The sequence below is a fragment of the Vombatus ursinus genome, unplaced genomic scaffold (assembly GCF_900497805.2).
Source record: "Vombatus ursinus unplaced genomic scaffold, bare-nosed wombat genome assembly UNPS02014793.1, whole genome shotgun sequence".
Lineage (NCBI taxonomy): Eukaryota > Metazoa > Chordata > Mammalia > Diprotodontia > Vombatidae > Vombatus > Vombatus ursinus.
Genome location: NW_020954571.1, coordinates 1,546,692 through 1,560,878, shown reverse-complemented (window position 1 = coordinate 1,560,878; position 14,187 = coordinate 1,546,692). Strand labels below are relative to the sequence as shown.

The 14,187-nt window shown below is 42.0% G+C and overlaps 1 protein-coding gene across 2 annotated transcripts in view; it reads right to left on the bottom strand.

Annotated features, from left to right (window-relative positions):
* The window catches only part of GPSM1 (G protein signaling modulator 1), a 142,610-nt gene that overhangs the window by 78,056 nt on the left and 50,367 nt on the right, over nt 1–14,187 (bottom strand). For both annotated transcript variants that reach the window (XM_027869690.1, XM_027869689.1), the window contains exons 2-5: nt 7,790–8,011; nt 2,230–2,365; nt 1,070–1,212; nt 723–846 (exon numbers count right to left, since the gene is read on the bottom strand). In XM_027869690.1, coding sequence (XP_027725491.1) covers nt 723–846; nt 1,070–1,212; nt 2,230–2,365; nt 7,790–8,011 — 625 coding nt within the window. The remainder of the gene's footprint in view (nt 1–722; nt 847–1,069; nt 1,213–2,229; nt 2,366–7,789; nt 8,012–14,187) is intronic.

Below are 14,187 nucleotides of genomic sequence, written 5' to 3'. Positions count from 1 at the left end.
TATCTAGTCCCAGTCTCTCTTTTAAACTCCAGTCCCACAACACAAATTGCTTATTGGATATTTTGAATTAGATGTTCCACAGACATCTCCTGACTCAACACGTTCAAATCATATCCATTATGTGTAAGAAAACTGGATCTTCATGTCTTATTTAGCTCTTTGTTCCTCTTTGGAGACTAAGCCCCATACAGCACAATCTGGAGGGATTGCGTGTGTGTGTGGGGGGGGGCAGGGTGTAGAGTGGGAGAGGGTATTGGTACTTGTCAAAAAACACTACTACATTGGGAGTCTAGAGACCTGGAATCTAGTCCTGACTTTATCACTAATTGGCTGTATTGTTCAGTTGTTTTTTCAGTCAAGTCTGACTCTGTGACCCCATCTGGGGTTTTTTGGGCAAAGATACTATGGTGATTTGCCATATCCTCCTCCAGCTCATTTTACAGATGCAATAACTGAGACAAACAGGGCTAGGTGACTTGCTTAGATCACACAGCTAGTGAGTGTCTGAGGGCAGATTTGAACTCAGGAAGATGAGGAGTCTTCCTAACTCCACTCTATCCTGCTGCTCTTTAACTGGCTGTTACCATATAAATCTCTTCCTTCAAGCCCTCAGTTTTTTCCTCCGTAAAAAGACGAGGTTGCTTCTTAAGCAATTACATGCTTCAGGAGAGACACCCTTTACCCCAGAAGGAGGGAGACAGGCCCCAAGGATAATCACTTACCTCCTTATGGAAGGTGATGGCTTCACTGAAATTTCCTAGGAGGTACTGGGTGTTGCCGAGGTTCCCATAGGCCCGGCCCTGGGCAGCCCGGTCTCCCAGCTCCTTCACCAGAGACAGGTTCCGCCTGTGGGATCCCAAGAATCAATCTGAGTAATCATTCCTGCTCATAGTGTTGAAAGCCAGTGGCCTAGCCTCCCCTCCGAAGATGTGAGGTTTTCTTATTGCCCCAGCTCCCAAGTGACCTCCCATAGAAAAGCGTGAGCCCAAAAGGAAGGAGACTTAAGAGGGGAGAAAGGTAGCTATGTTTTGGCTGGAGCTGATGAGGTGCATCCCCAGTGGCTACTCACTCATAGAATTCTGAAGCTTTCTGCAGTGTCTCCCTGACATCCAGGGGCAGGTGGCCAGGGTCCTGGGCAGAGTTCCAGGACAGCTGCTTCCCCTTGGCATGATACACATTGCCGATGTTGTATAGGGCCCTTGCTTCCCCCACCTGTAGAGGTAGAAACCATTTAGGAAAAAACACCTTCCTGCAAGGAAAGAACTAACTACTTCATACTTTGAGCTCCTCACAAAAATGCGTTTTTAATAGGGTAGACTATATATTTAAGTCTAATAAATTATAAAGAATGAGATACTTGTGGTCTGACCTAGAATTTTGTACCAGATTAATTTAGCACAGTCTAGTATTGATTATACACATGACAGCAAGTTGGGCTTTTATGTTAGCGTTATCTTTATTGCCCCATTTTGCTTATGTCCTGGGCTGGTCATCTCTATTCACTCTTTTATCTAGTCCAGCAGCAGCTGAGAGTAAAGCCTTTGAAACCAAATTTCCCCTGATTCCAGAGAAGGGGATATAGGACCCCAAGGAAACTGAAAGAGAAAGTAGGAAATTCTGCCTACATCACTGCTTCTTTATTTAGGCATGAGTTGCTTCCCCTTAGTAGAATATAAACTCCTTGAGGATAGGGACTGTTTCCTTTTTGTCTTGGTATCCATAGTGCCTGACACATATTAGGAGCTTAGTAAATCTTGGTGGAACTGAAGTGATGCTTGCTGTCAGTCCTTTGAATGGACTGGGTAGTAGAGGGCAGTGAAGTAGACAGAATGAGGAAGCTGGGGACTGATTCACAATATGCCTTCATTCTTTAAGGCTGAAAGTTTGTGAAATCTGAGTGTCTGACACATCCATATTCAAATGTCGAGCCTGTATGTGGCTATATTCTTGAGTCAAAAAGGATTTTTAAAAAATTATTCAAATTTTTTGATTATTTCTATCTATGTATCTATAGACAATTGGGCATTGAACAAAACAAGGCCCCTGAATTTGTGAATGAAATGTCACCCCTCAATTGGTGTGAACATAGACTGGATTAGGAAAGCCGGAAGTAGTCACCTTGGAAGGGGGGGTGGTCTAGGGAGATGGGGGTGGGAAGAGAGAGCTGGATATGGAGAGCTGCTAGAAAAGTTCTGTCTTCCTGAGGAATGTATGTCTTTGGGCTCTTACCTTGTCACCCTGCTCCTGGGAAATATCCAGGTGTCTCTGGCAGCAGACGATAGCTTCCTCAAAACGGCCCAAGATTTTGAGGGTGTTGCCCAAGTTACCACTGGCCTTAGCTTCCCCAATGCGGTCCCCAATAGTTCTGGGGGAATGGAGGTAGGAAAACAGTAGATTAGCTCAGCTGGAAGGATCTAGAGCAGAAGTTGGGGCCTTTAGGCTCAGATGACCTTCTCCCCTCCCCCCCCCAGGCCCTCAGCACAGTAGCTCAACCCCTTAGCCAGCCTGAAATAGAAACTTTGACTTTGGTCCTAAAAAGAACCACTTTCTTGACCTCCTTGAACTCACCCTATGCCTATCAGAACAACTAGAAGCCTGTAATTCTGGTGGTCAGTGTCTGAATTCCTTGAGAACACAGCTCAGACACAGCCTGGTTTGTCTGTGCAAAGAATTTAGGCTTTAGCAGATTTTGATACTCCCAGGTTTAGCCAACCAAAGACTGAACATAGGACAGGGGAATCCCCACCAGGGAGCATAATGCTGTTTCTACAAGAAGATTCATGCTTGTTGGCAAGGTAAGATATAAAATAACGTATAAACACCATTTATCTAAATCAGGAAGCTGCTGCCAACCAGAGCTCCCACCTGAAGCCTTTTAAGGCAACTGGCATCTCCAACCTCTAGGGAAACAAGTTTCACAAATCCTTGCTGGATGAGCCAACTCATCCCCAAGCTACCTCTTTAGGGAACCTCTAAGAGGGATACCTAGTCCTAACAAATCCCCTTTCTCCTTCTCCATACCTTCTATGATTTAAAAGATGTTACTCTTGTCCTCTCTCAACATTTCCAACCTCAAACACTTACAAGCTGTAGGACCCTGGGCAAGTTACATAACCTGATTGCCTCAGTTTCCTCAACTGTAAAAATAAGGATAATAACACCACCTATCTTCCAGGGTTGTTGTGAAGATCAAATGAGAAAGTATTTGTAAAGTGCTTTAGCATAGTGCCTGGCACATAGTAGGCACTTTATAAATGCTTATTTCCTTTGTTAGACACAAAGAGGCCTAGGGTTCAGTTCAACTCAATGAGTATTTACTAAGTAAGTAAATGAATGAATGAAAAGGGCATTTATTAAACACATACTATGTGCTAGGCACTGTGATAAGTGCTGGGTATACAAAGCTAGAAAATGAACAGCACTTCCCTTCAAGAAGCTTACATTCTGTTGGGGGGTGGGATATAATATATAGACAGAGAAGTAAATTCAAAGTACTACTTTATATATATTTTGGAGGCAGGTTTTGCAAGGATCTGAAAGGAAGAAAGTATGACCCTGTTGTCAATGATTGCTGATCTGCTAACATGACAGAAAAGGAAAATGACAAATGAGGGGAATGTGGAAAAATAGGGACATTGATGCATTGTTGGTGGAGTTATGAACTGGTCCAACTATTCTGGAAAACAATTTGGAACTATGACCAAAGGGCTATAAAATTGTGCATACCCTTTGACCCAGCAATACCACTACTAGGTCTGTATCACAAAGAGATTAAAAAAAGGAAAAGGACCTATATGTAAAAAATATTCATAGCAGCTCTTTTTTATAACAAAGAATTGGAAATTGAAGGGATGCCCATTAATTGGGGAATGGCTGAACAAATTATAGTATATGATTGTGATGGAATAATGTTGTGCTACAAGAAATGAGGAGGATGGTCTCAAAAAAACCTGGGAAGACCTATATGAATTGATGCAAAGTGAAGTGAACAGACCAGGAGATCATTGTGCACAGTAGTAGCAATATTGTAATAATTGTGAAAGATTTAGCTCTGATCAAGACAATGATCTAAGACATTTCTGAAGGACTCCAGAAAGAGCTGATGAACTCTGAGTGCAAATTATAGTATAATATTTTCACTTTCTTTACTTTTCTTGCTTTTTTGGCAACATTTATGCAAAATATCAAAATATATTTTGCATGATTTCATATGTATAACTGATATATTACTTGTCTTCTCAAAGGGTGGGGGAGGGGCTGAAGGGAAGGAGAGAATTTGGAACTCAAAATTTAAAAAAAATAATGCTTTTTAAAAATTTATTTATTTTGTTTTAAATAGTATTTTTCCCAATTACACATCAAGAAAATTTTTAGCATTATTTTTTACAAGATTTTTTCTTTTTTTGTTTTTTTTGTATTATTTTTTTATTAATAAATTTATTTATTTTCAGCTTTCAACATTTACTTCCACAAGATTTTGAGTTCCAAATTTTCACCCCATCTCACCCCTCCCCCGACCCCAAGATGGCATGCATTCTGAATACCCCTTCCCCTAGTTGGCCTTCCCTTCTATCTCTCCCCCCGCCTTCTCTTATCCCCTTCCCCTTCTATTTTCCTGGAGGGCAGGATAGATTTCTGTACCCCATTTCCTGTATTTCTTATTTCCTAGTTGCATGTGAAAACAATTTTTTAAACATGTGTTTTTAAAACTTTGGGTTCCAAATTTTCTCCCTTCCTCCCTCCCCACCCAACCTCATTGAAAAGGCAAGCAACTCAATATAGGTTATACATGTGCAGTTATGCAAAACACTTCCACAGTAGACATGCTGTGAAAAACTAACTCTATTTCCCTTAATCCCATTCTGCCCCCCCCATTTATTCTATTCTTTCTTTTGACCCTGTCCCTCCTCAGAAGTATTTGCTTCTGATTACCCCCTTTCCCAATCTGTCCTCCTCTCTATCATCCCCCTACTCTCTTGTCCCCTCTCCCCCACTATTTTCCTGTAGGGTAAGACAGATTTCCATACCCAACTGAGTGTGTATGTTATTCCCTCCTTAAGTCAAATCCTATGAGAATAAGATTCACTCATTCCCTCTCACCTTCCCCCGTTTCCCCTCCACTGTAAGAGCCTTTTCTTTTCTGTTGTTTTTTTTTTGTGAGATAATTTACCCCATTCTACCTCTCCCTTTCTCTTTCTCCTAGTATAATCCTCTCTCACCCCTTAATTTTATTCTCCAGATATGACCCCTTCATCTTCAACTCACCCTGTGCCCTCTATCTATCTATCTATATACATACATATAATGCTTTCCCTCCAACTACCCTAATACTGACAAAGGTCTCATGAGTTAACAAATATCATCTTTCCATGCAGGAATGTGAACAGTTCAACCTTAGTAAGTCTCTTATGATTTCTCTTTCCTGTTTACTTCTTCATGTTCCACTTGAGTCTTGTACTTGAAAGTCAAATTTTCTATTCAGCTCTGGTCTTTTCATCAAGAATGCTTGAAAGTCCTCTGTTTCACTGAATGACCATTTTTTCCCCTGAAGGATTATACTCAGTTTTGCTGGGCAGGTCATTCTTGGTTGTAGTCCCATCTCCTTTGCCCTCTGGAATATTATATTCCATGCCCTGCAGTCCCTTAATGTGGAAACTGCTAAATCTTGTGTTACCCTGATTGTGTTTCCACAATACTTAAATTGTTTCTTTCTAACTGCTTGTAATATTTTTTCCTTGACCTGGGAACTCTGCAATTTGGCTACAATATTCCTAGGAGTTTTCCTTTGGGGATCTCTTTCAGGAGGACATCGATGGATTCTTTCAATTTCTACTTTGCCCTCTGGTTCTAAAATATCAGGGCAGTTTTCCTTGATAATTTCTTGAAAGATGATGTCCAGGCTCTTTTTTTGATCATGGCTTTTAGATAGTCCAATAATTTTTAAATTCTCTCTCCTGGATCTATTTAATTCTCTCTCCTGGATCTATTTTACAAGATTTTGAGTTACAAATTTTTATTCCTCTCTCCCTCCTCTCCCCTCTTTGAAAATGGTAGGCAGTTTGATATAGTTTATACATGTGCCATCACGTAAAACATATGTTCATATTCATCACAGTTGTGGAAGAAGAAACAGACCAAAAGGAAAAAAAAAACACCAGAAAGAATAAAGTAAGTGAAAAAATATGCTGTGATCTGCATCCAGAGTCCATCAGTTCTTTGTCTGGATATAGATAGCATTTTCCTTTATAAGTCCTTTGTACTTGTTTTGGATCAGTGTGTTGCTAAGAAGAACTGAGTAACTGAGTTGATCATCACACAATATTGCTGATAATGTGTACAACATTTTCCTGGTTCTGCTCATTTCACTTTGTATCAGTTTGCACAAGTCTTTCTGGGTTTTTCTGAAATCTCCCTGTTCATTTCTTATTGCACAACAGTATTCCATTACATTTATATACCACAGTTTGTTCAGTCATTCCCCAATTGATGAGCATCCCCTCAATTTTCAACCTTTTGCCACCACAAATAGGGCTTCTATAAATATTATTGCACATGTAAGTCCTTTTCCCTTTAATATAATCTTTTTGGGATACAGACCTAGTAGTAGTATTGCTGGATCAAAGGGTATACACAGTTTTAGAGTCCTTTTGGCATAGTTCCAAATTGCTCTCCAGAATGGCTGGATCAGTTCACAACTCTACCAACAATGCATTAGTGTCCCAATTTTCCCATATCCTCTCCAACATTTATCATTTTTCCTTTTTGTCATATTAGCCAATCTGATTGGTGTGAGGTGGTATTTCAGAGTTGTTTTAATTTGCATTAAAAAAGTAGTATTAAAAATAAATAAACAATAAAATTTGGGGGAAAATAATGCAGATCTATTAACATGGAGCATCCCAAAAGAAGCATGGGGTGTTGAGGGTCCAAGTCAGGGAAGCAGAAAGAAGAGGAAGCACATGTAATAATGATGTCTGTTACTGTCAGAATCTGCCCTGGCATATTATAAAGGGGTAAGATGGGTCAGAGCTATTAAATGAAAATACATTTGGGGTGATGAGTCAGGGGTGGGGGGTGGGGGTCTGTGGTTTCATGACCAACCACTGCTGTATTCCAGTGACTTGCAAAAATAAATCATAGAAATTGGACTTGTGTGTGTGAGAGACAGGTAATTAGGGTTAAGTGACCAGCCCAGGGGCATACAGGGGCAAACTAGTAAGTATCTGAGGCCAGATTTGAATTCAGGTCCTCCTCACTCCAGGGCCAATGCTCTGTCCACTGTGGCACCTAGCTGCCCTAGAATTTGGAGTTTTGAGGTACTGAAAAGTCAAGGTATTTGAAGGGGATGGAGGGGATGGAGAAGAAGAATGGATTCCCAGGCTAGGTGGCATCTTGGGGGTAGGGCACATGTCCTTGGTGAGTAGGCCAGATCTTAGAGAGAACTGTGATGGTCATGAGACCTTAAGAAATTGTAGCCAGTGGGTAAGAGGTAGTAGTTGCTAGTCTATAGGCATGCTCTGGTGGGGAAGGAAGCATGCCTACCAGTCCAAGCAAAACTCTGATTACTGGTTAAAGAAGAAAAATTTAATCCATCCTCTTTTGATGTTGCACTAAGAGTTAACTTCCTTTGCCCACCTCCCACAATAAACATACTCAGCCACATATACTGGGTCACTCAATCTCACATGCCTAGCTCCATATACACACATAATCACATTATCTCACATTTGCACAGTGACACAAATCCCACTTATACAATCACAAACCCACGTGGGGTTCCCTGTTTTACCTGGCCAGGGTGAGATCATGTTTGTGATACTCAAGAGCCTTTGAGTACTCTTTCAAGTAGAAGTAGGCATTCCCCAGCTGGCTGTAGATGGCACTCAGTGTCTTCAGATCCTCAGTCCCCACCTGGACAGCAGCTTCGAAGAAGGCAGCCCCAGCTTTGAAATCTCCAGCTTTACAGAGCCTCTCACCTTCCAGGGCCAGTTCTAGGCAGGAGGCCTCCATCCTGGGGAAACCAAGGAAAAGGAAACTGAGGAAAGCTGTAGCGGGGATTACATAAATAGGGTTTTGGCATAGAGACCTGGCCAACTACTCAGAGACTGGGCATAGAGTTCCCCAGGGACTGAAACATCAACCCAGCAGCAATGGCCCCTATGGGATTAGGGTAACAATCCTTTTGGCCCAGGATCTGGTTTCTGGTACTCAATAAATTCTACTGGCTGTCTGTTACCTCCAGCGTCAGATATAAAAATCCAGTGTTTGGCATTTAAAGCTCTTCAACAACCTGGATCCTTCTTACCTTTTCAGCCTTTTTATACTTTTACTCCCACCACATATTTTACAATCCATACTAGCCTATAAGCCATACTCGCCTACCTGCAGTTTCTCACACAAGTTGGTCCATCTCCCAGACCTGCATCTTTGCAGTGGCCATTTCCCATACCTGGAAGGATCTCCCTCCTCAATTCTGCTTTTTGGTTTCCCTGGTTTCCTTCATGACTGATTTCAAAGCCCATTTTCTTTGCCAGCCATCTCTCTCACTCTCTCTCTCTCTCTCTCTCTCTCTCTCTCTCTCTCTCTCTCAGCTCTCCACACCACCTTCTCCCCCAGCTCTCTTAGTTGAAGATGTGGCCTCTTACTTTACTGAAGAAATTGAGACCATATGACATGAGCTCTGTTGTCTCCCATTTTCTTCATCTCAAATCCCGCTGACATCAGTTCCCACTCTTTTCCTTTCTCCTAACCTTCTCCTTGCCAAAGCCAACCACTCTACATGTGCACTTGATCCCCATCCCCTTTAGTTAGTCTTCAGCAGATTCCAGCCCCAATCAGCCCCATTTCTCAAATCTTCCACCACTCCCTTTCAACCGGTTTCTTCCTTACTACACCTTCAAACATGCCTAAGTTTCCACCAGTCTTAAAAACAAAATAAAATAAAACAAAAAACCTTCACTACATGCGGCTAACATGTTATATCACTCCTCCCTTTCCTTATCAATCTCCTTGAAAAAGCTATCTATACTGTCTGCCTCCACTTTCTCTCCTTCCACTAATTTCTCAATCTTTTACAATCTGGCTTCTGACCCAATCCCTCTAATTGAAATTGCTCTCTCCAAAGTTACTAATGAGCTCTAATTTGTCGAATCTAATGGTTTTATTTTAGTCGTAATCCTTTTCAATTTCTAGGCTACATTTAATGTTAGTGAACACCCGTCTCTTCTCAGATACTCTCTTCTCTTGGTTTTTGTGACACTACTCTCTACTGGCTCACTGCCTGCCTATCTCAATGTGCTTTCTCAATGTCCCTTTTGCTGGCTCATCATCTACTCCCACCTTCTAACTGTGGGTGCTACTCAAGATTCTGTCCTGAGCCTTCTTCCTTTCTTTATATACTCTCTCAGTAATCTCATCAGTTCCCCTGGGTTTAACTACCATCTCTATGCAAATAACTTCCAGCTCTACATATTCACTCCCAGTATCTCCCCTGAGCTTTAGTTGGGAACCAGATGTTGGCAACTGGTCCTATCACTTCCTGGAGAATAGAGGGAGAAGAAATGGAAGCTGTGTCAGATTTTATATTCTTGGGCTCAAAGATCATTGTGGACAGGGACTGCAGTCATGAAATTAAAAGACCTTTGCTCCTTAGAACGAAAGGTATGGCAAATCTGTATAGCATATTAAAAAGCAGACATTGGGGCAGCTAGGTGGCACAGCGGATAGAGCACGTCCCTGGGGTTAGGAGGAATTGAGTTCAAATCCGGCCTCAGACACATAATACTCACTAGCTGTGTGACCCTAGGCAAATCACTTAACCCCAATTGCCTCACCAAAAACAAACAAACAAAAAAAAACCAGCCATCACTTTTCTGACAAAGGTCCATATAGCCAAAGCTATGATTATTTTTCCAGTAGCAATGTATCGCTGTGAGAATGGGACTATAGGAAAATTGAGCACTATAGAATCAACACTTTCATATTGTGGTGCTGGAGACTTCTGAGAGTCTCTTGGGCAGCAGGGACATCAAATCATTCAATACTTAAAGAAATTAATTCAAATTCTTCATTGGAAGGTCAAACACTAAAGCTGAAATTTAAATACTTTGGCCACATAATGAGAAGACTGGATTTGTTGGAAAGGACCTTAATGTTGGGAAATATCGAAGCAAAAGGAAAAGAGGATAGCAGAGGAAGAGTTGGATAGTGTCATGGAAGTAATGGACATGAGCTTGGACAGACTTGTGGAGATAGTGGAGGATTGAAGGGCCTGGCGTGCTATGGTCCTGGCATTATGAAGAGTTGGACAAGAGTGAATGACCGAACCAACACAAACACCAACTGCCTATTGGAGATTTCAAACTTGATGAGCCAGAAACATCTTAAACACATTATGTCTAAAACTAAACCCATTATCAAACTTCCCTATTTTTTTTTTTATTTTCACATTAGTCAAGTTGTAAGGAAAAATTAGAACCAATAGGAGGAACTACAAGAAAGAGGAAACAAAACAAAAGAGAAGAAAAAAAAAGCAAATAGTATGCTTTGATCTGCATTCAAATTCCATAGTTCTTTCTCTGGATGTGGATAGCATTTTCTATCATGAGACTTTTGGAGTTGTCTTAGATCCTTGCATTGCTGAGAAGACCTAAGTCTATCAAAGTTAGTCATTGCACAACGTGGCTGTTACTGTGTACAATGTATTCCTGGTTCTGCTCACTTCACTTAGCATCAGACCATACAAGTCTTTCCAGGTTTTTCTGAAGTCTGCCAGCTCATCATTTCTTACAGCACAATAGTATTCCATTACATTCATATACCACAACTTGTTCAGCCATTCCCCAGTTGATGGGCATCCCCTCAATTTCCAATTTTTTGTCTCCACAGAAAGAGCTGCTATCAATATTTTTGTAGATGTGGGTCCTTTTCCCATTTGTATGATCTCTTTGGGATACAGCCCTAGAAATGCTACTGCTGGGTCAAAGGGTATGCACATTTTTATAGCCCTCTGGGCATACAAACTTTCCTATTTCTATCAAAGGCACCCAAGTGATAGGTAAAGAGACCTGGGAAAGACCTTAGCTTAAAAAGGCCAAGGTCTGCCACTGCATCCAGGGCCATCTCCAGTCGTCCTCATATCTTGCCACTGAACCCAGAAGGCTCTGGAGGAAAGAATGAGGCTGGTGACTTTGCATAGCCCTCCCTCACTTAAATCCAATTCACTTGCATGTCATAGCATCACCTCCCTGATGCCATGGCCCTCTTCGAGAACAAAGGACAAACAATAACCACAATCTTTCTAGTATCTCAACTTTGTAGCCTTGGCATTATCTTCTATTCTTCCTTCATCTGAATATGAACTCCTTGATAGCACGGCCCATATATGTGCCTTTCTTTGTATCCATATTGCTTAGAATATGGAACACGTGTTTAATAATGCCTGTTTATTGATTCACTGACTGCTTCTGATTACCTATATGCCCACTGGCGAATCACATCCTTCAATGGAACTAAATCTCCTTCTTTACAATATGAGGAGGGTGGGCTAGATGGTCTCTGTGGTTTATTCCAGCTCCAAATGCATAGTCCATCAATGACCTATGTGACCTTTAAAGCCTCTTCTAGCTCTACATCTATAATGTTAGGTACTAAGGGCCTGTTTTGGGGGGAGGCCTCCCTGATGCTGCCTCGCCTCAAGGACTCTCAGCGTCCTTCAGTGACCTGCTGTTGATCCCTTTCTCCAAGGGATTTACCCAGACCTGCTGGGGACCTATCTGTACTCTCATTGTGTTTTACCTCTGGGGAAAAGCATTCCAAATGGTTGTTTGTTTACGTGTGATGTAGGTCAACCATGGACTGATTCTAAAAGTAGCTCCCCCAAGGGCCAAGGGGAACACTCTCATTCTAGCTTTGGGAGGTTCAGGCAATAAGTCTATGATTCCCCATCCCCATTTACCTTGAGAGCTAGTGCATACTGATGTCCTCCTCCCCAACCCAATCATGTACAACAGCAGCTAGATACAAACAGGAGGTGGGGGGTGGAATCCATTGACTCCTCATTGCCAGTAACTCCCAGCAGGCTGCAGAATGAAGTCATGTTTCCAAGCACAGAAACTTTCCTGGCTTCCTTGGGCAGTTATGGTTGGGCAAGGTAGGGCCACCAGAGAAGGAATGGAAAAAGTATTTATTAAGCACTTAAAACATTTAATTATTATTTAATTTAAATTAATAAATTAAATATTTATTAACTTCTATGTGTTAGGTACTGTCCTAAGTGCTTTATAATTATTATCTCACTTTATCTTTACAATAACCCTGGGATGTGGGTGCTATTGTTATCTCATTTTAACATTTGTGGAAACTGAGGCAAACAGAGGTTAAATGATTTGCTCAAGGTCATAAAGCTAGTAAATGTGTGAAGCTGGATTTGACCTCAGGGCTTCCTGACTAAAGTCCCAGCATTCTATCCACTGTACCACTTAGCTCAGTATGGCCCCAGGGAGAGCAGAGGCATGGGGGTTGAAAAAAGATGACACACACAAAATGCTACCTCTTATTCTTTTATTTTTTCTGGATAGGACTCATGATTCCATTGATATAATGAACTTCTTTTATCCTGGTAACCCTGATAACTTATGGCCTTGAGTTGTATGAGGATACTAATGTTAAGATGCTAACGTTAAGTGATTTGCCCACAATTACAGCCAGTTTACGTCAGAGACAGGATTTGAACCCACGTCTTCCTAACTCTGAGGTTAGCTCATTATTCACTACACTATGATGTCTCTCTTGCAAAAGAGCCTCCAGGACAGGCAAGTATAGAGTTGCATGCAGCTGCATTCTTGTAATGGAAGTTTTGTGTTTTTGGCAGCCTGAACAGTGCTTTGCATGGAGTTGGTATTTAATAAAGGTTCACTGAGCTTGAATTCAGCACAGTGCTCTGTATCAAGCCTCAGTTGAATCTCCTTTTTCCTTGTAAAGAACCCACAGACCTTGGCCTTATCTGTCTTTCCTTCTCATTCACTCAGTGAACTCATTCTGTCTCGGGCTAAACTCCAGGGGACAGAGGCCTTCCACTACCACCGTACTTTCCAGGCCTTCCTCTTGGAGAGCTGTGTTCTTTGTCACCTGTGAAGCTGTGCCCTGAGACTTCATTCCACTGGCCCTAACTTGCTGGACCCGATGTCAACAGAGGGACAACAGGATGATCAGCAACTAAGCTGCCTCTCCCAGCTGCAGGGACATTTAGCTGGCTTGTCACCCAGGGATGACTGAATGACCAGACGCTCCCGTTTTGCTATTTAGGAGAAAATTGGTGGAATGACTAGTGCATGATAAAGCCAAATATCCGGGGAAAATTCCACCCAATCCCTGCTCCAGAGTTCTAATCCATTTCTGGAAGCCCCAGGGACTTGATGCCTGGTCCCATTATTTATGCACTCATTAGAAGCAATGACAGTCACGTGGGAGACAATCACTTCACCAGAACACATGCCTGCCCTGGGAGAAGGAGAGCTCAGGCTAAGCAGGATTTTTGGCGTTCCCAGACTCAGTACAGATGGAAGCTGCGACATTGTTCTTGGAAAGGCCGCCTGTGCTACATACAGTCCCATCAGCCACCTGGACAGTGAAGCCACTCTTTCACCCTGCTCCTGGCTGGCCCTGATTGTGAGATCCCAGGGACAAGTACACTGGGGGGCCAGATGAAGCTCATTCTAGCCTAGAGGAGCTTGATGGGGTTACCAGAATGTGATTTTGTCTGAAGGATCATTAGATCATATTAAGTGGAACATTAGAGACAGTCTCGAGGCTCATGCCCATTTTACAGAAAAGGACATTGAAGCGTAGAGGAAAAGTCAACATTCTATTTCTCTTTAATGAGGGCCCTACTTCAAACTGAGAGAGAATATGAGAGACAGAGACAGAGATAGAGACACAGAGAGACAAACAGAGACAGAGAGGGAGAATGTTCTTCAGGGGCTCCTACCTTGCCTTCCTTTCCTCACGTTCAGGGTTAGGAAAACGACCAACCTAGCTCTTCACCAGAGGTATCAAACTCATGGCTTGAACAGTGTGCCCCGAAACAAATTAAAATGTAACTCAGAAATGTTTAACAAAATAAATAAAATACAATACAACACAGATAACGTTAATTTGTGGCTTTCTAAGTCAGTATGTGAGTTCTAC